Genomic DNA, 23,208 nt, shown 5'->3' with positions numbered 1-23,208 from the left:
TGTGTACTGTATGAGTCTGTGTGTGTGTGTGTGTGTGTGTGTGTGTGTGTGTGGCTGAGACAGCGGGCACTTCAAAGCTTTGATGTTGAAGCTCCTAAATGAGGGCCACCAGAGGTCCAGACTAATGGGACATCATGGGGAGATTAGAGGCCAAGTGTAGCAGACTGGCAACACAGCATTATGTATGTATGTGTGTGACAGAGAGAGAGAGAGAGCGGGAGCATGAGTTGTGTGTGTGTGTGTGTGTGTGTGTGTGTGTAATACCCGGTGTGTTTCCTTTTTGCAATTAAAAGTGAAAGTTTGACTCTAAAGCTCAGATGGAGTTTGCTGGTAATTGGACAGGAAGTATTCAGTTGTGTATTGCGGGGTTGTCAACAATACTACGAGAGCATAGCACGAATCAAACTGTGCTGTTCTTTGTATGGTATAAATCCTTTATTAAATAATCATAACAATAATTATAATAACAATCATAAAAAGAGCATTTCTGTACAAAGACCCCTTTAAAACAACAATAACAGCAGTCCGAGCAGTGCGAAAACGGGGATCTTGTCCTTTTTAATGTTGTTTGGTCCTCCCAGGCAGAAGGGGGCGCTGTGACTGTCACTATCAGTGTAACATTACAGTATCTGATACTGGCTCCAAAGGCAAGCTGGATCCCCGAGGCTCCAAGGCACTTTGAAGAGAGTCAGTGGGGTCCAGAAAAGCGGGCCTCAGAGGAGAGGGACGGCTTGTTTGTGTGTGCATGTGTGTGCGCGACAGTAAATGGGATGAAATGTTGAGCGCGCGTGTGTGTAGTGAATCCATGGTGTTTATGTATTCCATGATCTCAAATGCATACCTCAGGCCTCTCAGCAGTGGACACTGTTCCCATCATTCTTAGGTCTGAGCGCCTCTCAGCGTGTGTGTGTGTGTGTGTGTGTGTGTGTGTGTGTGTGTGTGTGTGTCCAAAGTTTCGTGTGTTTCTGAGCCAGAGAGGGTGTGTATTCATGTTCTGTATACACATCTGTATATACAAGTGAAGCAATGTGCATGTGCATGGGAGGGAGTTCTGAGACTTGTTCTCTCACCCTCTCCTTCTCATGGCTTATGAGTCCATTCAGAGCGTGCAAGACCGGCTCAAAACCGTCCCGAAGAATGCCCGCCTTGCTGTGCGAGAGCCCACATAAAGAAAACAAAAACTGCTTCAGAAACAGGCCACAATTAGCCAGTCGCTTGAGGTGGGGGTGCTGTGATCTGTGTGTATGTGTGAGTTGGGGGGAGTAGGTCCTTTAAATCATGGCTTTTGAGGTCCACGCGTTAAAAGAGAGAGATGGATACCTCCTCTCTTTTCTTGCTGCCGCCTCAACGTTCCTTTTTCAACATTTCCGTGAACGGTTTTGCTTTTAAGGCTTGTTGTGTGTCCGGGCACACAGTCAGTCGATTGAGGAGAGCTGTTTCTGGCTGTGCATTTTGCTTTTGATCCCATTAGTTTTTCTGTCCTCGCGAAAGCGCATCGCCCCTGCGAGAGAGAGGCGGGGGATTTTAGTGCTCTGTCAGTCGTAGTCTCTCTCACTCTCTCTGCTTGTCTTTCTTCAGTGGTGTTCAGTCTCCGTCCTTACCAGCAATCCATAGGTTGCACCGACCAAAGCTCCTTGACCTTTCACCATTAACCACAATGTAAACATGACCTTCTCGGTGACAGGAACCAGCAACAACAGTCTCTGACAACTAAATCTAACAATAACTCTCTCCGTCGTTAAAAGAATGTGTTAAAATGCCCCCCTCCTCCCCACCTCTACACACACGTACACTGTCTTTGCCTCTTTTTTTTCTACTTATCTGTCATCACAGGCTGGCGGCAGGCCAGAACGAACACATTAAACAGAAAGAGAGTGACCCAAAGACGAGCTCGATGGACGTCGGTGACTAAAAATACTACAGACTGTCAGGAACTAAGAGGGTAACTGAGGCTGATAGGTAGCAGTCTATGAAGGGACAAAAAAAAAAGTCAACGGGCCACACAAAGGAGCTAAGTTCTAGGCCACTGTGTTCACATGTGATCAAAAAAGACGCTTTCTAAGCACGTTCCTAACCTACCACCTTTCCAACACAATGTGTTCTGACTCAGTACGTGTAGCTTACAGCGTCCAGTTCAAAACTAGACCTCTTACAAATCTATGATGCATTTATAAACACTTCTCTTTTGGTGGAGCAGGAATCTGTAATTGATATGTGTAGATATTTATTTTTTGAGGCCTAACATCCCCGCAATGGAACAGTCCATCTGGGTACCCCCCCAGTATTTCTCTCATTGGTTTTTTCCACAACTAAAACTACCAACACTGGACTGTGCCAGAACTTCCAAGCAGGAGTTCTCATTTGAGCTAAAAAGTGGCTTCCTTGTTGTCCATGCGTCCAGGGATCTGCGCCACTGAGGAAGTAAACTGACACTAAAGTGAACCGGAGGAAATGAAGAAAATAGTGAGAGGTTTTCACGAAATGGCTGCATCTCTCGCTCTCGTCGCGTCTCCTTTTGTGTTTCCTCCCTCGAGCCTCCTCACGCCTCGGTGCAGCAGCGCTGTTGGTTCAGTTTGACCTTGTGCTTGAGGCCGTCGTACAGTTCGAAGTTGTAGTTCTCCAGGGTGGTGGAGGAGCGTGACGACAGGCCGCTGTAAGAGCAGGTGCAGTACAGGAGGAGGCCGGCGCAGACCGCCCCGAGCAGGACGCCCAGGGAGCTCATGACGATGATGGTGACCAGGATGGGGTCCAGGGTGTACAGCCACGAGTTGTCCTTCTCTGAGACACGTGTCACCGGAGGCTCAGATGACGGGGATGGTGTGTTCCACTCAGGGAGCTGTAAAACTGTGACAGGAAAATGGAAAAGCAGACAATTTTATGACTGATAGACGCAAAGACAGCCACTAAGATCAGCTCTACTGATGTCAGAGTGAGGTCCTTGTCTTACCTCCACCAAGAGGGTCTCTGCCACTGAAAAGTCGCCCATCTCCAAACTCATTGGGTGTCTTAACTGTCAGAGAAAAGCACAGGAAACCCGGACTATTAGCATTAAGCAAATACTCTGCATAATTATTATGTAAGTGCACCTTTTGTAATGCTAATAATCAGCAATAGCACCTGGCCCGGGTTAGGAGTTTGCAGGGCCACACACATATTTACCAATAAATGACTATGGATCATGTAAATTTCTATTTACTGGTGCAAACTGGCAGCCATACACACACATAGGTCTCGCAATAGTAGAAAAATATGACTTTATTAATAGAGAAAGATCATTATGATACATTCCTGTCAAACACACAGTCATCACATAGCATACTGGTGGTATAAGACTGTTCATTCCGTGTGAATAAGGATGCAAACATGTCATCATCAAATAATTAACATTACCCATCATTATCACCATTAAAATCATCGACACCATTACTGTCAAGTTTAAGAGCGGTGTGTAAGATGATCACAGAAAAAAAAACAAAACACGAACGGCAACAAATGTCAGCATTAAGTAGAGCTCGCGACAGTCTCGCTTTCCATCCTGTGAGCCTCACTGCCAGGCGGTGTGAACTGAAAATTGATATGTATGTGAGTGTCTGAATTGGAAGATTACAAGTGTGGTAAAACTAGCAATGGCTGCAGCACTTTAGTTGAGCCCGATGGCTCAAGTGTACTTATACTTCAGATGAGTTTTCTTTGCACTTTTTTGTGTTTGTGTGTGCGTTTGTGTCTATGCGGGAGTGTGTGTTTGCGCTTGCTGCTCTTGGCAAGCATGCAGGAGTGGGAGTAACTGCTTGGCAAGGCACACGTCTAGATCTGGAGGTCTTTGATGGCCAATGGCGTTATTAATGCTGTTTCCAGGGCAACTGAATTTGGCAGCAGATTGGGCGACGGAGGTGCGGCGGATGGTAGGGAAAAGTGCTTACCGCAGCCTTAATAAATGTTATCTGTCCATTAACTAATTACAACTATTAGAGGCTTGGAGCGTAACGGTGTTGAGATGGACCAGTAAGGGTGTCCAATCCCTCCTCCCCGAGTTGATTTAAAAGCACACAGTGAGAGCGTGCCAAAGAACACATTTTTATTTCGCTCTGGAGGGAAAAGTTCAGCTTTTAAATTGTGGCAACAAATGGTGTGCATTCTGCTGAGCTGTGGGCGAGCAGGTGATGGATATTTGCTGGTGTGACAGATCACGAAAGCCACGGAGCGAAGACCTCGGTCTCATTTGGTCCGTGGCGATAAACTGAGCTTGCGTCAGATCTCACCACCTCTGAACCAACTGGTGAGAGACAAATTGGTGCCAATTTGTCTATTGCAGTCTAGAGTTTTGAGAAATTTCACAATAAAACAGGCTTTTAGATCCCAGATATGTTAAATATCAGCATTAGCTATGTCTTGTTTTATGTTAATAGCCATTAACGGCATCATATGGCACTAAAGAAAGGACCATCAATAGCTGGAGCTCTGCTCTGGTTTTCATAATGTCTTGGATCCTTCTCAAGGGTGCACATATACAGCAAAACACTGCACTTATGGGTTCCAGCTGGTCCGGCGGCATTGTGGGATTTGTAGGAGTATAAATCAAGAAAGAAGTGGCGATGGCAGACAGCTGTGTCTATTTACAACCCTAAAAACAACAAGCACATATTCCCACTGAAAACACAACAAGGCTCGGCTCGCATGGCTTTCATCTGAGCGGCTCAAAGACGTGGTGAACAACGGGAGTGGGTGGCATGGAGCATAAATGGGAGTGGAACAACGTGCTTTATTACGCCGGAGAATCAAGATGAAACACTAAACACTGAAGACGGCTGCATCCATCACTGACTGATGCCTTTATCAGGAGAAGACAGGACGTTCAATCAAATGAGCTGCTTATCTCCATTTGTGATGCAGGACTTAAAGTATGATGGATTTACATTCCTTTGTTTTAAATGTGCACATGCTCTGTTGAAAAAGACAATGGAAGGATTTTTTTTTCGCCTCCGTTACAACACCCGCACTATTGGTACAACTCATATCACAGCTATCTCGTGTTGTTATTACAGAGATACCAAGAGCTTTATTTTCTGGGGCTTGCCAGATCATTTCCAGAATGCCTCTCAGCCTAACAGTTTTCTCCTCTCTCTCTCAGCACTGCAGAGCTCCTCGTGTCTCTGGGGTCTTGTTTTAGCCTGTGGTTTGGCAGCTCTGGCTGGCTCTCGCAGTGGAACCAGCTCGACCCCCCCCCCCCCCCCCCCCCCCCCCCCCCCGCCCTCCTCTTCCCAGCCCACACATGTCAGTGTGTGTGTCCATTCTGGGGTCATTTCAGGAGGACCGTTGGGGTTATGAGGAGCCAGACGGCACTCAATGGTCCGGTACAAGCTGTTCAGATAAATAACTTACTCAGACTTCAGTCCTCTTATCAGGAGCAGCATAGTGTGAAATGTCAACAACAAACTCCTTAATGGAACAAAGAAGAAAACAGCAACCGAAGCTGCATCCATTAGAGACAGAGAGAGAGAGCACAGTGTTTCTTTGCAAATTTTCACTTGGCAGTTTAGGACAATGTCTGTGTCATCATCATCCTTGCCACTGTAAACTAAATGAGGGAGGGGTTCGTTGAGTGGATGTTCTGTCAATCTTGCGGCATCGCGACACTCTGCCACTGACATCACAAGTTGCCATCCTGCTCTGCCAAACACAACGCAGCTAAGTGCTTCCTTTCAGCAGAGGGTACGGTGTCGGTCCCGGCTGTCCAACCTCACTGTCAGGACTGGCTCCACCCCTGGGGCGGCCATACTGGAGGACCAGTTAGAATACTGGAAGCACTGCGAGGAGCTGTGATAGGCCACTGACAGCTGGCTCTTCTTGGTGGCCAGGTGTTGTCGGCAGCAACAGAGGGCTCTGACCAAGATGGCCACCGCCAGGAGAAGAAGGGCGCCCCCGGCGGCCATAATGTAATACCAGTGGATGGGCAAGGGAGGCACAGGAACGCCTCCCCCTGGTGGAGAGATACAGAATAATTGGCCAGCGGGAAAAGTGAGGAGTGGCACTTGTTTATTTTCTACATTTACTTCTCTATTTTCTATCCCTATTGGTCTTCATCATGAGAACAGCAGGCGTGCACCTCATGTGAGCATGCACAAGCATGCCAGTTGCAAAAAAATAAAGTAAATCTCCAAGGCCAAAAAAAAAAAGAAGAAAGATTCAAATGCATCCATTTCTCTCACGTAGCTTTGGGTTGCAGTTGGACTACAAGTTTTCACACCAAGATCATCGAGAGATTTGGTTTGAAATGAGTCCAATAGTTGATCCAATCAAAAGCAATGCAATTACTTGTTTTTAAAAGCTCCAATGAAATGACTTGGTGTGAAACGAAAGCCAAAATAATTAGTTATAAAAGCACCCACACACATTGAATTAAGGAGCTTCCTCTTCCTGCTTTGCGCTGGCACAGGAAGTCACAAACAGCCCGCTGATAAAGTCTCAGAACCATGCAAGAATTGGTCGGACACCACATGGGAATCCAACGTTCCAGCGCTCTCTCTGAGCTGATACTGGATTGGGATTTGTTATTTAGTTGGCTCAAGCTGGCAGATTTGTTTTGAGTACATAATTTATCCTGCTCTCTGTTCTGGGCTTTTCATTTTCCCTGTTCTCATGCATCAGCCTCCTGGCCAGTCCTCTCCTCCTCAAGCCAAACTGTCTCCTTGGAGACTATCTCCATAGATCCTCTACACTGCTGCCCCTGGCTTGAACCCCCTTCTCAGATTCTTGGTAAGAACCAACTAACCACCTTCCAAGAAGCCTCCACTCGACTATCCAAGTCTGCTATGCAAAAACGAACCCCTGAGGACATTGACAAACTAAAAAATAAAGCCCACGTGTATCATCCAAACTTGATGTGGAGACATGTGAGACGGAGAGGATGTCAAATTGAACTAGTGAAAGTGAAGCAGAGCTGAATACATCCTGATTTTTGGACCGTGTCACATAATTACAGAGGGAAATGGTGCGTGCTCCTGCTACTTCACACTGCACACACTCATTAGACAGAGCTGAGTTCGGGAGAGGAGAGCGAGACACCCGTGCTTGCCGCTGCTCAGTCACTCTATCTGATTGCTTTTCACTGGGGACACTGGTGTGTATGTGTGTGCTGATATTAATGTGTGTGTTTGCGCATGTTTGTCAAGGGTTAGAGAACCGGTGAGAGCGTGTGTGTACGTGTGTGAAGGCGGAGGAGCAGAAAAGCCGGAGAAGTGCACACACATCACATTCGCACTGAAACCGCCAAGCTCTTATCTTATTGGAAGACATTATGAGATGCCAAAACACTAACATCAATCTCATAGAGTCCCCCAGGATGCTCTAAATATTTTTCATGAGGCAGACAGTTATTTAAAACCCTTCAGGCTGTGTCAGGCAGCCTAGAACTGAGAATATGTAGCTGTTTTCAAATATCTGACTCCGTGAGGTGTGCTTGATTTAGCTTGCCTTGCACGCAGAGCTTGCTCTTTTGAGACTAATCCTTTGTTTCCACAGAGACTGACAAGGTAAAACTAATGCACAGCAACACATTACCGAAATCATCCATTTTCCAACCAGGTTAGAGTGAGAAAATTCAATCACTATTTGCAAATTTAATTATTTAGATTTTAGCTAGGGGTTTAGTATTTGTTTGGTGATGTCTACATGCTGCTGATGACGCGATGAGTCGCTACTTCTAACAATGAATGCAGGCTTTTCATCTGGGCTCACGCAGCTCTCGCAGACTCAGCCTCTGTGCTGTCGGTGAAGGGCTGGTTTGGGCTGACAACTTAGTGGCACCAAGCAAAAAACCCCAGGCTAGTGCATACCAACGGGCAGGAAGCAAGACCAGAGAGGAAGTGACATCATACCAAGGTCAAACTCACCTGGATTTTCAGGAGAGAAAGCTGCAAAGGGTTCTGCGAGGACAGGCAGACATAGAGAGACAGGGACGGAAAGAGAGAGAGAGAGCTGTTAGATAACTTAAATATGAGGGAAAAGTCAGCCAAATGTCACACAAATGTCACACGACTATCAAACTCCTCCCGAGGAAATTTAAGTTAGTTCCTCAGATAACTCACATGAATTATGGCATTTACTCAGCTCCTTTGCTAGAATGCAATTTCAAACAGGGTACATTGTGCGAGTTGGGAATTTGAGATGGGCTACGCTGAGAGTGCGCAGGCTCGGCGCGAACGCACGTGTGCGTCTGCGTTCGCAAAGTTCAAGCATTTCAAGTTGTTTATCTGCAGAGCCCAGTTAAACTGGAGCGGGCAGGGGGCTTTTGGCTTGCTGCAAAAGCACAGAGCAGAACCTTCACTTTGATTGCCTGGAATGCAAACACAAAGAGCTGCCGTGTGTGTGTCCTCGTGTTTGTTCGATAGAGTATGTCTATGTGTGTTCCCGACTTGGGAACAGGCGCCTGTTGGCGGGAGCGCCAACGTACTGTGAAAAACTCAACTGCGTCGGGTGATAAGCGACATCCCAGAATGCTCTGGGAGTGGCGAAGTAGAGGAGGGATGGGAGGAAGGAGGGAACACAGCAGCATGGAGGCAGGAGGGGGCTGTCATCTTTGCCTTCCCAGCTCTAGACCCTCATGACACACGCATACACACAAAGATGGCTGATCGAATGCAAACACAAAGAGGCAAAAAAAAACCCCAACACAAAAACAGAAGTGTTTGCCTTCAGCTACACTTAACACACACACACTTTCTCTCAATTACACTCTGCCCGCTCCCCACTGTGGTCCAGCTCCAAAGCACACTGGACGTCAGTCAGAAGTGATGACGGCAGGTTTTTGGCTCTGAACCCCGGGCTCGGTCTCTGATCTGTTTAAGACCCTCTCCAAAGCCCCTGCTCGGGCCAGATTAAGGAGGCTGTGCTGGCGCTCAGCTCGCACCAGGCACCCAGAAACTTGCTTGGGAAACAGCCTGTCTAGTAATTCCCTTTGACGGCTCGGGAAAAGCTCTGTTTACAAATACGACAGAGGAGTGAGCGCAAGAGAGATAGAGGGAGAGGAGAGAGAGAGAAAGAGAAATCTAATGAAACATAGATTAGCATCGCGGGGGCCCACGGGGCGTTTATGGCCTACTTTTCCTATTCTTTTCTTTTCTTTTTTTGTGGAGGAATAAACGCTGTCCCTCCCTCTCCTTCCTCCTTTCATCTCTGTATTCGGTGGGTTCTTTGGGGGAGAGGCTGTCTCCGAAACTGGGATGGGAGTGCGATGGGAGTGGAGGGGGGATTGGAGGGTGGGGGGAGTTCGTCGCTGCATGTGTGTCACGGTTCGAGGGCCTTCAGGGTAAACGTGGAGGAGGTGGAAGGGACATAGAGGGAATGGCAGATTGATGGAGGCGAGGGTAGGGTTGACAGCGGATGAGAGGGAGCGGGAGGGTCAAATGGATGCGTGTGTTTGTCCATTTTTTCTAGATGGAAAAGATTTTCGCAAACTGAAGCAAAAAAAGAAAAATGTTTGTCAAAGTGTTGTCCTTCGATATGCACGAATGTGAGGTCTCCAAGTATGTGCATGTGTGTGCAGCGTGTGCGTTTGCGTGTGACTTACGTGTACACTCTTTCAGAGGGATGCTGGAGCTCATGTGGATGTTGTCGATCCAGATGTGTCCTCTGGTGCCGTGCACAAAGAAACCCTCCATCACAACCTACCGCAGCCGAAACAGGGGAGGAAGAGGAAGACGGAGACAGGATGATGGCAAAGGGGGAGCAGGGGGGCGGAGGCAAATTGAGAATGGGGACAAGCGTGAGGAGGGGGAGGAGAAAGAGGATAAAAACTTAATACGGCGCCGGTGATTTCAAAGTTGCACTCAACACTTGCAATCATCCTCCCTTTCTCTGCAAGCGTCTTCAACTTACTTTTTTATGAGAACATTAACTGCTTGTGATGTCTCTGACAAATGCACTGCGATCCCCAAACAATCACACCGCCAATAGAGACATTATGGCTTACTTTAGCTCCTTTTGAAGTCAAACCTGGCCTAAGGTGAGAGAGAGGCTAAAAGTGCTGCTTTCATATGCTCTGAGATGCATGGATGTGTCTCCAACCCACCCCGATAAAGACATTAAAGACACGTTTCTCTTTCTGGGGAGACATACAATATAAGGTCTGACCCAGATACGTATTTATCAAGCACACTTTAATATAGCTCACTGATATTTGCCAGAAGTCTGAGGCTTTCATAGCATTGCTGTTATGACTTCAGCTTTCCATTTATTTTTAACTAAAAAATGGAGGTTTATTATTACCTGGAAGTCTTTTGGGGAGCGAGGCAGGATGGTGCGACCCTCCTTCCAGACGGGGCCCTGGTCATCTTTCAGCGTCCACAGGACGGTCTCCTCGTTGTGGGCGTCCCGCAGCAGGACCTTCAGGTGGCCCTGGGCCTCCCCCCACAGCTGATAGGAGAAGAGGAGGCAGAGGGGCCCGGTGTCGGCCGCCACCACGGGGCTCACGAGGCGGGCTCGCTGCTGCTCTGTCTTTAGGCTGGCGTCCATGTACAGGTAGCTGTTGAGCTCTGAAGGGGAGCGAGATACGATGTGTGAATGACTGGAATGCAATGCAAACGCAGTCACTATCACAAGTCATCACACACTCTTTCAACTCCTGTGAAAACCCTGTGAACTTTGGTTTGAACGCGTCTCAGCACCCAATTGGATAAACTCAGAAATAGATGGGATCAGGTGGAGCATAAAAAACACTTTCACAGCAACAATATGCAAGCAAGCTGCTTTGGTATTTTTTACACATTGCCAGAAATGAGCAGAGCTTTGTTTTAACCTTGAGTTAGCTGGTTGCTAGAGTCCAAAAAAAAGTGGAAAAAAAGCCAGATTTAATGGATTTTCATTTCATCCCTCGAGGCAATAAAAACTAGGAAATTTGAAAGCATGTGTAGACTTTTGATATCCACTGTAAATGGATGCTGCTGGAATGAGTGTGTGGGGCACAAATGGGGCACATACGCACACCGTGTGTGTGTTCAGTCACACAATTATAATCATCAATCACCACGTACAGGCAGACACATACAGCGTATAGGCACCGTGTACATGTTTTCACACAATTACAGGTATCTCCAACATGACTCTCAAACAAAAAAGCAACAAATCACCAGTTGCTAACAGGAGCGGAATCGCTGCCACACAATAGTCACACCAAACAATAGGGAAATGACAAATATAAACACACAGAAGAATAGGTCCAGAGAGAGCGTCACTCCTACATGAGCGCAACCAGAACTCCAGCCAAGACCCTCGGGGCCTATTTCTCTTCATTCCCATCCAGGTGAATGACTTCAGCAACGGAAAAGTGTAACAAAAAACACACGCCACTGCGTTTGTTTACAACAGAGGATGTTTAGTTTGCAAATTGGATGCCGACATGGATTCTATTGTGAGAGAGTGCGATGGGTGAGCCTACAGTACGTATGAGAGTGTGTGTGTGTGTGTGTGTGTGTGTGTGTGTGCCCATGTATGTTTGAGAGTGACTCAAACAGGCGTCTGGTGGAGAATTTCTTAAGTGGGCCTTGTGGGAAAAAGTCCAGCATCAACAATCTGCAGATGAAATCACCTGCTTTACTGGTGTGTGTGAGCGTGAGTGTGTGTCGGAGCAGCTTCGTGCATTTTTTTGTCTTCCAAGGAAAAAAGTAGTCCCAGGCAAATCAGACAGCATTCAGGTATTTTCCAGACTGTCTCTTTTGGTTTTTGTTTCCTGGTAATGCCACAAGGTCTGTCTTTAACGCAGCACCTGCTTTTTATCCGAAGCGCCTCGCGGTGGCGAGGGTGTATGTTTTTAGCAGAGCCGCGCTCAGGCTATTGAGTGACTGGGTCGATAACCTTTCGCTGTGTGTGGGTGTGTGCGTGAGCTCTTTCCAGCAGCTCCGACAAGCAGTATCTGGAGGGACAAATCTTCCTCCGACTTGACAGCTCCCCTCTGCCCGCCATACGCCCAGGCTCGCCTGTGTGTGACACTTCAGACAGTGTGTGTGACAGTATGTCCCTTGGCCCTTCGCAGCCCTGGAATGAGTGTGTGCGCCTCTGTGTGCTCTCCCTCGCTGTGCATGAAACACTTTTCTGCCTATATGCCGCCTGTGTACGCAGAGAGAGGACGTGCGAGCGAAGCGTATTTGTGACTCCGCAAGGCATTTTATCACTCATCCCAATGTGTGCACCAAAGCCTCTTCCATCGTCTCTGCCTTGTGTTGAAGCGCGGCGTCGTGCAGCGAACCCCCCATTGTTGTGCCTCTTGTTCGCCAGACAGCTCATAATCGAGACTGCCTCGCCATACGCAGCACAACAGAGCATTATTAATCCATTTCACAGCGGTCTCCTGCAGCGAGAAGCAAACAAGGATTCAATCTATGAAGCCTAGTTAGCACGCTTTTACTAGCGGGGGTGTATTAAGCCAAATAATACAGTAGACGGTGGCTAATTCCACCTCTGTGCCTAATTACCGGGTTTGTGACGGAGGTCAAGAGGTGAGGAGATCACGGTTTCTGGGTCACATGAAAAAAAGGAACTCTATAGAGGATTAAACGGTGATTTGATAGCAGTGAAATAATGATCCCGTGTGTTGGCTGGGATTTCTGACCTTTGACATCTGCAGGAAAATCAAAGGCTGGCATGGCGTGTCAAAACGGCTGGAAATGATACTCCACACATGAAAGCCACAACCTGACTAATCTAAGCAACCCTTTCCAATCCGGCCGTGATGAAAGAAGCCGCTTTGAAGCCCCCCTGTCAAAGACGGTTTTGACCTAAATGGGTCACGCTTCAGGAACATTCAGCCTTTTCTGAACATGACCCAGGTGACATCGCAAATTTGACCAAAAAAAAAAAAAAAAGGGGAATTGTTTAACTCTCTCCAGCTGAAAAGAGCTGGAGAGAGAAATGCTGAATCTTTCATGGAGACGAATTTTAAAACAAGCTTTGGATAACAATCCCTCACCCTGCCTATGAAAAATTATAAATAGTGCTGTGAAAAAAGCCCAGAAACCCAGCAGGATATGTCTTCTGTAGTTTTTAATAACACGCCAAAAGCTGCACTTTTGATCCACGGGTATGTATAAAGGGAAAATGAATAATTATTTCTTCAAGGAGTGTCTAAAGTAGATGGAAGTCTACGCAGCATCATCTGGGATGTGCCTGAGGTAATGGAGGGGCAGTGACGGACGGCTGGGAATAACCGCTCGTCTTCGGAATCTCGTGCTCCGAACTTAATTGGAGCTACTGGGTCTTAACCCCTTCCTGTCGAGGCTTCTCGCCGTTTGGCTCACAGGGGCGAGCTGGTGCGCGTCACGTGTCGCATGCGCTTGCCGCGGCGGCGTCTCCTCCCCTCAATTCATTTTCATCCTCATTCGCTCGGAAAGAGCAGCGCGGCTGGCAGACGGCATCGCGGGCAAATTAGACCGGTTTCAATTTAAGGAATTATTTTAATCAAATTGAAAAGGGACTCAATGAAGATGCGCAAGGAGAATGATTTAATTATTTAATTCTAGAAAACAGTGTCTTGTCTAGACTCAGTGAAGTTGATAAAATAAACTTAATGCATTTGTGCTTGTGCAATTTTCTGTGGCCAAATTAAATTTTCCCTGCGGCTGCATACATAAAAGCTCTGCAGCAAACAGTTGGCAGAAGCTGCTACACAAATCCATGTAACACCAGAGCAAAACCTGAGAGCTGCTAACTGCATTGTTTTGTAAAATCAACCAGACCTGCAGGTCACCGTCCATCAAACGCTCGCCACGCAGAGGAAAACTTCAGCTCCCTGCAGCGGCTCTGACTCGTTCTGCTAACCAGACGGCGGCGGTGACTCATGCAGAATCTTCACATGACTGATGAGGAGACTCACCGTGGCTGTGCAGGGACCAGAGGAGAGGGGCGTTGGGGTCGTGCGTCCACCCACACAGGCCATGGTCAAAGTCACACACGCTGTCTGACGGAGGAGAGGTGGCTGCTGGAGAGGTGGAGAGCAGCGAGGAAGGGAAGGACAGAGGAAGAGCGAGAGCCAAAGGGCGCAGAGGCGTGAGAAATCACAGTCATTTCAGATAAAGAAACATTCAAAGCCGCTCTACATAATGTCATCCAGCCCATTCAAATGCTTTCATCTGGCTTAATACTGCTTCCTAATAACACTATTAACCCGGCATTTCTTTCACTTTCATGTGAAATACCCTGCACTGTCTCACCTGTAGTCGTGATGGGGACTGTGGTGGTTTCGATGTCAGCAGGCGGCGTCGGCGTGACGGTGTCAGCCGGCGTGGTGGTTTCTGCAAGACACAAACGCAACACGCCTCAGGTCAAAGGTGGCCGTGCGACACAATCCTCAGACACTAGATTACTGCGAAGAGGACGCATTAATCACCCCGTGTTTGCTTATGAGATTATTAATGTGGGATTTCTCCCCTGGGGGCGTACGTGAGGGAGAGCCAGGAAATACAGATGTGAAAGGAAGTGATAAGCAACAAAGCCAGAGAGAACCAGGAAGCAGTTCATTATTTTGGATATGAGTTCAGCTTTTCAAAGCTTAAAGACATGTTTGGACATTTCTTGCTTCCTTGAGCGTGAGATGACTTCATTTGAAGGGACATGGAGGAGTCTTTATGGGTGTCATTTTAATGCAAAGCTGACATTGTTTGAGATGTCTTTGTTATGACAGCAGCAGGTCTGAAACAAAGAAACTATCCAGCTTCATATGTTAACATTACATTAAACTGCCATACGTGGTTCGTTTTGACACTGGCTGTCATGAGACCACTATAATTGTGCCATAAATATTTTCTTGACCTCAACCACAGCTGTAAAATTTGGACTTGTCATTAAGATGTCATTAAATAATCTGACGACAGGGGATACGTGAACTTTCCCGAGGTGATTTATGGACTTTCCTGATGGACACAGAGGAGCTTCACTTGTGCCAAACCCAGCAAGAACTGGAACCTGCAGATAATCTCTTCAGCTTCAGCTTTAACAGCAGTGAGAGTTTGTTTGTGAGACAGAAGAGCTAAACTGCTGTCATTTTTACCCATAATTCAGCACATAAACAGCATGTCTGAGTGTCCTGCATATTAAGGGTGAATTAAAGTGCGTGTCATAGCTGAGAGCATGAGGTCATTTTCCGAAACCGACTCTATCTCTCGTCACCATCCCACCCAGAGCGCCAGACGCAGGCGGAGGCAGGCACAGATAGCCAAAAGGCACCCGAAGGGGCCGCGGTCATGTTGTGTCTGCATGCTCAGGCGTCAGTGTCCATCACACACACACACACACACACACACACACACTGACTCAAACATGCACAGATGCAGAGTCAAACACTAAGGCTGATGGATGGATGAGTCAAACAAACTCCCCTCGACCTTGGACAGCGTGATCGCACTCTGGGACTTCTCACTGGCTGTCAGATGGGATCCAGAGCGCACACACTCCTAACCCGTGCATGTGTGAGCTATCATGTGTGTTCCCCTCACTCTATAACTCACACTCGCTCAGAAGAGGGGAGAACAAACACAAAGTGAAATGTATGATTTTCTCCCTGCCCTTAACATCCATTTAAGCCCACATTCATCACAAAGGAAGACAAAGAACACAACTAATGCATAAATAAGCCAGCGATTTGCTCATTAAAAGGCATCACGTGTGCGCACAAACAGACACATGTTGAGCAGGCTCCAGCTGGAATGCGAAGTGGGAGAAAGCACGGCGTTATTAGGAGCAGATGGGTCAACCCTGGTGCGTTCTGGGAGTTTACAAAGAGCTGTGGGTCACGTCTCAGCCAAAAAATCCAAATTTCTGATGTGAATAAACTGTGTAAGATGTTCTTCCCTCAATTTCTGTCTGTATAACCACTGCAAAGAAGCCATTAATAACACATGCTTACACAGAAACTTGTTTTTGTCACATTTCACTACACTACATTATTATTTTTTTGGCTAACCGACATTAATGACCACCGAAATGGGTAAATGAATTCTTAAGCACCTTATATTTCATTTAGCTTTCCCTGACATGTCTCATTTAAGCCTATCCAAACAGCTCGGAGGCTTGGACGCCTGGTGATCTCATGTGAGACAGAGCTCATCAGTTGGAAAAGAAACACAACAAGCATGCGAACATCTCTTTAAAAAAGTCATCGCCGCTCTTTACTGCTGAAAGCCTGTTAGCGGCAATGCTGGAGCCTCCTACTGGTCTTTCTGCATGACAACTGTTGTCATTTAAAGACTGTGAAAAGCACTGAGGGCATCAAACGCAGCATGATGCACAATTGATCCGCTTAAAGGAACTTCCTGTGGAAATGAGTGCAATGGCGCCCCAGCTGGAGAAGCGGCAGACATGAAAGGGCTGGTCACAGCTGGTGACGGCTTCTGACATTAACCCAGCGTTAATGTCATGTCCTTTATGCCTATCATTAACTACCTAATGAGACTCTTATCGCTGCCGGCCCACCGGGAAGGCAAGACAAGGAAAGCAACCTTCTTCCTCAAAGTCTTCCTCCCCAGTTTCAAATGCAAGACCGTCTCTTGTTTCCCTTCTCCTCCATATTCTGTCTCTCTGGCTTGCTCTTCTTTTTAAGGTTGTCTTTGTATTCCAGTCCATCAGTTAATCCTGAGACCAGGTGTTAAAATAAACCGAATGCCTCCACATTACTTGGACGTGAGCACACACGCTCTCCCGTGTGTGGACACAGCTAAATACACATAAACACGAGTCCATTAAGATTCTACCCTGCTCCTGAGCACCCTATGCTTTCAAAAGGTCAGGCCTTGTCACAGTGTAAATGTGCTGACCTTTCTGGGGTGTGACAGGAGTGTCGGGGGCAATGGGAATGGGACCGACTCGCGTTTGTGCGGGTGTGTGTATGTTTACGTGAGGCAGAGCGAGAGAATGTGTGTGAACGTATGTGACCTGCCTACCTTGCCCCGAGCCCTGTCCTTGACGTGTGCGAGGAGGCCCGCATGTGCAGGCAGGCCTGCCGTACATGCGCAGCAGAGGGCCTTGTAATGCAGGAAAAGTCTCTCTGCAGCAAACTGTTGTCTTACATAATGTGTCTACTGCTGCAGGTGATGATGCAAGTCATCATCATGCACGGGATGAGGCACCAACACTTAGAACTGGACCCAGGGGAGCTGCTGGCATAGATAATGGAGATGCACACAAATACACACCGCAGCTGCGCATGCATACGCACATGCTCGCAGAAACACACATAGACACACATGTAAATGCTTGTTTTTCTCAACGCGCAGGCACCAAAAACACACACACACGCAGTGTGGTGAGGGCCAGCCCTCTCTGCATAAAACACATTGCTCACTCCCAAAGACAGCTGACTCAGCAATATGTCAGAGAAGAGAAAAAAAATCTTCAATTATGTAGAAAGCCTTTCTGTAAATCTCTGCTTGGCAGAGGCACACACACACGCGCACACACACATACACACACACACTGAAGAATGGTTGCCCATGCGCGCACATTCACACACATACACCCCAAAAGGGGGATGATGGGTAAGACAAGTAGCTGTTGTTTGATATTCTGTTGGGTGGGGTTAAGCTCTCAGATCGAGGTTCATCCACACACACACACACACACACACACACACACACACACACACACACACACACACACACACACACACACACACACACACACACAGAAGCCTTTCTGAAGGATGGGATGCTGTGAAGACAGTGACTTAAAGAGCCTCTACGAACAGCCAAAATAAGCACAGGACCAAAAAATCTGTCATTTTATAATGAGTTCCAGCATCGTTAGCGAGATCCTGAAGGAACCAGGAAGCCAGCGTGGAGCCGACACACCTGAGATTTACATTACAGATGTGTATGTGCATGTGTGAGCGCGACAATATAGTGTTCCTAAAACTAAAATTATCCTGCCTGGAAAAAGGAAGAGGTGACATTTTGCCTCTTTCTTTAAACAGATCAGTCTTGAAAATTTCCTTCCTCAGCTCATAAATTTTTCATTTTTCAAGCACATATACTAGGAGAAAAAATGTGTGTGTGTGTGTGCGCAAGACAGCTGCGCGTCAAGGGAGAAACAGAAGGAGTCAGGACCAACAGCGGCGAGCACGGAAAAGAGGTGCGAGCGAGTAACTGAGGAGGAGGGGAGGAGAGGAAAGGAGAGGAGGCATGGTAACGACAAAAGAACAAAAACATTTGTGGACCCACGCATTGGGCCTCAGGGCTGGAGAAAAAAGAACTGCAACCATGTGTAGGAATGGGGTGAGACGCTTTATCCTGCCTCACTGTGGTAGCTGCTGCTATGTTCAAACTGCACAAGGCGAGATTTTGGGTAAAATGACATCCATTTCTTCAGCGTGACTCACATAAATGAAAAGAAATTCAAAAGAGGCCTTAACTGAAGACAGAGCAGAAACATGTGAATAGCTCCAGCGTAAAGGGAAGTGAATGATTTACAGGATGTCAGCAGTAGTCCACTATTCCTGCTGAGTTTTGGCTGCCTGTGAACAATGTATCACCCTCAATGGCAGATTTCTGTCTTTCTTTCCTCACTCTAACTGATAACAATTAAAAATCTAGAGACAGTGTTCATCCCTGACTCTGAGGTTCTTGTTTTGTCTCTTCGTCGTCGTCCCGTTCACTTCCCACAGGTCACTTGTCAATCAAACGGTAATCGCAGAGCACAGCGTTTCCTGTGTGTTACTGGATTTTTCTCAGAGCATTTCACATCTTTTGTGGCTTAACAAACACAGAGCTGATGTTGTAAAGGCAGGTGTACCTCTGCATGTCTTTGACTGCGCATTGACAAGTGGCAAAAGCATCAGTGATGATGTGCTCTTCTTAATATTTCAACTAGAGGCGAGGTGCACTTCATCAGCACTTATACAAGCACACAGGAATCACCCCAATGAAGGCATAGCCTAACCCGTATTTACAGTGGTGTGTGTGGGTGTGTGAATGTCAGCTGTCTGGAGATTATACATGTATGTGTCTCCCTTCCTGTGGTTTGTTTTATGTGTGTGTGTGTGTGTGTGTGTGTAAGTGTGTGGATCTGTGCTCGTATGTATGTGCTGAGCGTGTTGTGCTATAGAGCCCGGCCATCCTGTTCAGGCACAGAGGGAGTGGTAAATGGCGAGAGTCCACATGTGTGCGAGCGCTGGTGAATGTGTGTGTTTCTCCAGCACTACATCTGGATAACAGACCGTGCTGGATAATGAACAAACCAATGCTCTCTCTTTCTCCCTCTGGGGACGCATTCTTTTAACCCGAGCCCTGTCCACTGCCCGCTGAGGCTAACACTTGTTGTCAAAGCTCACAGAGAACATAACTAGTATTTTCCAGGTGACAAAATCTCAAGAACGAATCAAAATCACAACCTCTGAGGGTCAGGCTTTCACTGTGCGATCGCTTTCCCTTTCTGGGCCAACTCTGGGTGTCTCTTTTCACCTCTGGCAGGCTCTAATGACTCTCATGCATATCTAATGTGAGCCTCACTTTTCTGGTGAGCCACCTTCCTCAAGGTCCACTCAGTTCTGGTTAGATCGCTGGAGTTCACTGCAGTGCGGGGCAAATAATTCAGCCTGGAATGGTGCGGGCGGCAAATTATCATATATAAAACGATTCCCTGTCATACAAGCAACAGCAGAACGTCCTACCTGGAAGGTCACAGCCCAGTATCTCCACTCTCATTCCGATCCCTGCGGGAGACCACCTCTCTGGGTAGAGCCTGACGTACTGGGCCACTGTCTCCTCGAAATGACGCAGCTCTGGGGTGTCATAGTGTGTGTTCCCCTCAAAAATCTATCCAAAATACACAAACACAATGTCATCTCGATGGTCTGCCTGCACAGGGTGACTGAACCTGTGTTGTAAGTGAATTTTCCCTTCTACCCTCCTCCCTCACCCACCTTGGGCAGGCTAGTCTTGCTGTCCATGATGAAATTCCACTCTTTTGCATTCAGGCTGTGCGCCACTTTGTACTTCCTGACAAATGCCCGGTTATCTGTGGTCGCCCCACTCCCTGCGTCCCCTCCCCGCGCTCCCTGGGTGATCACTCCGCGCACGGTCTTAGGCACACCTAGGTCCACCTGTAGAGACAACATTTAGATAAATGCATGGTGATTAATGTTGTTTACAAAAAACAGCACATGGTTTTGTTTCATTGCAGCTGTGCTTCTTGTTTTAGCTCGTTTTGCTAAAGCACGCTATTATAGCAGACAAGCATTAACATCATATTTCATTGTTGATGCTTGTATGGAAATAGTCAAAATGCACAGTAAAAGCAATTCAAATCTTCCCGTACCTGAAGCCATTCCTCTCCAGCCAGGGGCTGTGCAGGCGCGGGGAACCAGCCGGAGCGACTGGCCACCAGGCGGGCGGTCCCAGGGCTCCACACCATGTCCCTGCTGGAGGAGGCTGAGATCTGGGCATCAGGGAGCAGGCCGGACAGCAGGCCCTGCAGGTCTGAACAGGGGGCATCTGGAGCGGAGAGCAGAGAGGGCAGAGATAAGTTTAACCTGCACCTCGGGGAGGGTTGATGGAGAGGTCTCAGCGATGACCGAACACACACTCACGCTGTTACACACAGTCTCACCTGGGAGCTGTTAAGCTTCACCACACGTCTGCACTACTGGCCACTAAGCATTGAGTTTAGACTGGAGCAAACAGGAGAGGGTGAGGTGAGAGACTGAGGAGGGAGGGGAGCACTATCCACGTTCAATTATACTGCCATTATTGAGACAAAAGCACACGTTAAGTTTCCTTTGGAATGGACACACTTCCCTGCTCTACATTCAATGTTATTTTCACTATAATACATCTTTATAATCCACACAATAGCTTGTCTGCTCACTGTGCTGCACACATTTCATGTGCATCCACTGGCTGAGAGAAAGTTCCCCGTACACGTAAAAGCACTTGGAAATAAAACTCATTCAGATATGGATGAGCGAGTAGCATTCAAAGTAACTTGCAGAGGGAGTGTGTGAGAGGAAGGAATGAGGATTAAGAGGATAAGAAAGGTATAATACAAGGAGTCTGGAGGCAGAGAAGTAGAGAGCGGAAGGAGTGGAGGAAAAAAGCGACAGACAGAGATTGGGAGCTGACAGGGAGGGGAGCGAGACGTGGAGATGAGACTCCTACCGAGACAAACAGTGGGAGAGGGAAGGATGGAGGGAGAGACTGGGGGTGGCGGATGAGCGCGGAGGGTGGTGGGAGGCAGAGAGAGCTTGATGAAGAGGAGGAGGAGAGAGAGACAGGGAGGAAGAGAGAAAGGGCAGGAGGAAGGGAGATGGGGAGAAGATGTTAGTTGTGCTGACGGTTTAAGAGAACACAGATCAAAGTTTCATGCTGTTATGTCACTGCAAAAGCAGGAGATGTAAATAATGAATAAAGGCACAGGAAGCGTATCTGTGTGTGTGTGTGTGTGTGTGTGTGTGTGTGTACCTTTCAAAGGGTTTGCCTGCTTTTGAGGTCATCCGCTATATTTAGAAACCGACTGTGTGCGTGGATGTACCTGTACTGTAACAGCTAATAGTTATTTCAATAGCAGCTGTTGAAGCTGAGGCGAATCACAGTTTCTGATGTAAGAGCGAACAGGGAGCCATGAATGATTGATCTGTACCCATTGCTCGATATAGTGGAGCTCACAGAGCAAAGAGGGCACATCAGAAAAGTATCTAAAACCATGAGAGGGAAATGAGGCAGCGCTGGGGGGATTGGAGGCAGAAAGCGAGCGCGGAGAAGAAGAGCGGGAGCGTCGGGAGAGGGAAATGACACTGGAAGGAGTAGAGTAAAAGTTTCCTTTAATTAGCCTGAGGCTAACCATGTTTAAAACATAGCAGGGGGCGTGTGGGAGAGAGCCTAAATACAAATATATGCGGGTGAATGTGTGGCAATGAATGTGTGTGTTCCCATGGTTTTTACAGTTCAATGTCTTTAAAGTTTATCTTTTTTTAAATTATAGCTGGTGATAAAAACAGACCACAGCATTGCTGGACAGAGGAGGGATTGAATAACCTTTTCCTCTCCCTCATCGCCTCTCTCGAATTACCTTTGAACAAGAGCCCACAGCTGCAGCGGAAAACTGTGCAGCACAAAGTCAATTCTCTTTAAGCATAAAGCAGAAAAATCTCACCTCGTGACACATGCACACACCTGTAATCTGGCATCCGTAGAGCTCAAAACGCAGGGCGATGCCGTTCCTCCAGGTCTGCGGTCTGATCCGAACAAACCGGGCCAAAACTGGCTGCGGGACCCGGTTCAGAACCACCTCCGCTGGGTCTGTGTTGGCGTGGAAGATCTGGGAAAACAAAGACAAACAGGGGACAAACACAGGTTTGTTACTGTCAGACAGGAAGTGTGCTCTTCATGTCTTATCTCTCTCTCTTTCTCACACACACACACACACACACACACACACACACACACACACACACACACACACACACACACACACCCTACACCCACCCACAGTGCACAGTTTCGCTTGGCTACACACACACACACACACAGTGGCAGGCCGGACAAAGCAGAGACAACCCAAACACGGATCCAATGTCACCATCCCAGCTGTCGATGTGTTTTGGGGTCAAAGGTTCGGCGCTGGGAGGCTGGGAAAGCCCGGCGATGGATGAGGGTTTCTCTCTCTTTCACACACACACACACACTGCTCGCTCCTCCACCCGCTTCCACGCACCGCTATGCTGGTGGCCGTGGGACGCTGTGGGAGATGTGACCTGACTGAACACGACTGGCCGTCAGACGTAGGAAGCCCGCCCAGGTGGGCAGGATGTCAGTGAAATGAACTTCCTGAGGCGTCCCACCAAAGGCGTCAACACTCCCTTCTTCTCCTCGGACACTCCCTTCCTTCCACTCGCTCTGAAGCGGCAGGGAGCGGCCGCGGGGGTCGGAGGGCAACTGGAACCAGGGTGGTCATGTTACTTCCTGTTTTGGGTCCTGTGATGCTCAAGGGCGTTGGATGGGGATGTTCAATGACAAACAGTCTTCCTTTTTGTGGCAGACGAGTCTTCTCATGACCATAACTCCTTGTTTCTAATTACTACTCCTTCTCCACCACCTCCTCCCTCCACTCCCTGTCTGTCGTCACCACATCCCTCTGGACGTTTTCTCCTTATGTTTCTCCTTTAAAACCGCACGGCTGATATCTCTGCACGCTTCTTCTCTAACCCCTATCGCCTTTCTTCCTCTTGTTGGCGGC

General features: G+C 47.7%; 1 protein-coding gene across 2 annotated transcripts in view; it reads right to left on the bottom strand.

Moving 5' to 3' along the window:
* Positions 1–413: 413 nt before the first annotated feature.
* nrp2a (neuropilin 2a) overlaps positions 414–23,208 on the bottom strand; it is a 58,125-nt gene continuing 35,330 nt past the window's right edge. The window contains exons 8-18 of one of the 2 annotated variants that reach the window (XM_070994152.1): positions 22,146–22,290; positions 20,293–20,468; positions 19,898–20,077; positions 19,646–19,790; positions 14,199–14,279; positions 13,862–13,966; positions 10,264–10,529; positions 9,566–9,662; positions 7,890–7,922; positions 2,948–3,010; positions 414–2,844 (exon numbers count right to left, since the gene is read on the bottom strand). In XM_070994152.1, the coding sequence (XP_070850253.1) occupies positions 2,540–2,844; positions 2,948–3,010; positions 7,890–7,922; positions 9,566–9,662; positions 10,264–10,529; positions 13,862–13,966; positions 14,199–14,279; positions 19,646–19,790; positions 19,898–20,077; positions 20,293–20,468; positions 22,146–22,290 (1,596 nt within the window). In that variant the 3' untranslated portion in view covers positions 414–2,539. Of the gene's footprint in view, positions 2,845–2,947; positions 3,011–5,574; positions 5,978–7,889; positions 7,923–9,565; positions 9,663–10,263; positions 10,530–13,861; positions 13,967–14,198; positions 14,280–19,645; positions 19,791–19,897; positions 20,078–20,292; positions 20,469–22,145; positions 22,291–23,208 lie in introns of those variants that run through there. The other variant, XM_070994154.1, reaches the window with a different exon arrangement.

The sequence above is a fragment of the Chaetodon trifascialis genome, chromosome 24 (genome assembly GCF_039877785.1).
Source record: "Chaetodon trifascialis isolate fChaTrf1 chromosome 24, fChaTrf1.hap1, whole genome shotgun sequence".
Lineage (NCBI taxonomy): Eukaryota > Metazoa > Chordata > Actinopteri > Chaetodontiformes > Chaetodontidae > Chaetodon > Chaetodon trifascialis.
The sequence above is the reverse complement of the archived record's forward strand: the minus strand, read 5'-3'. Positions and strand labels throughout refer to the sequence as shown.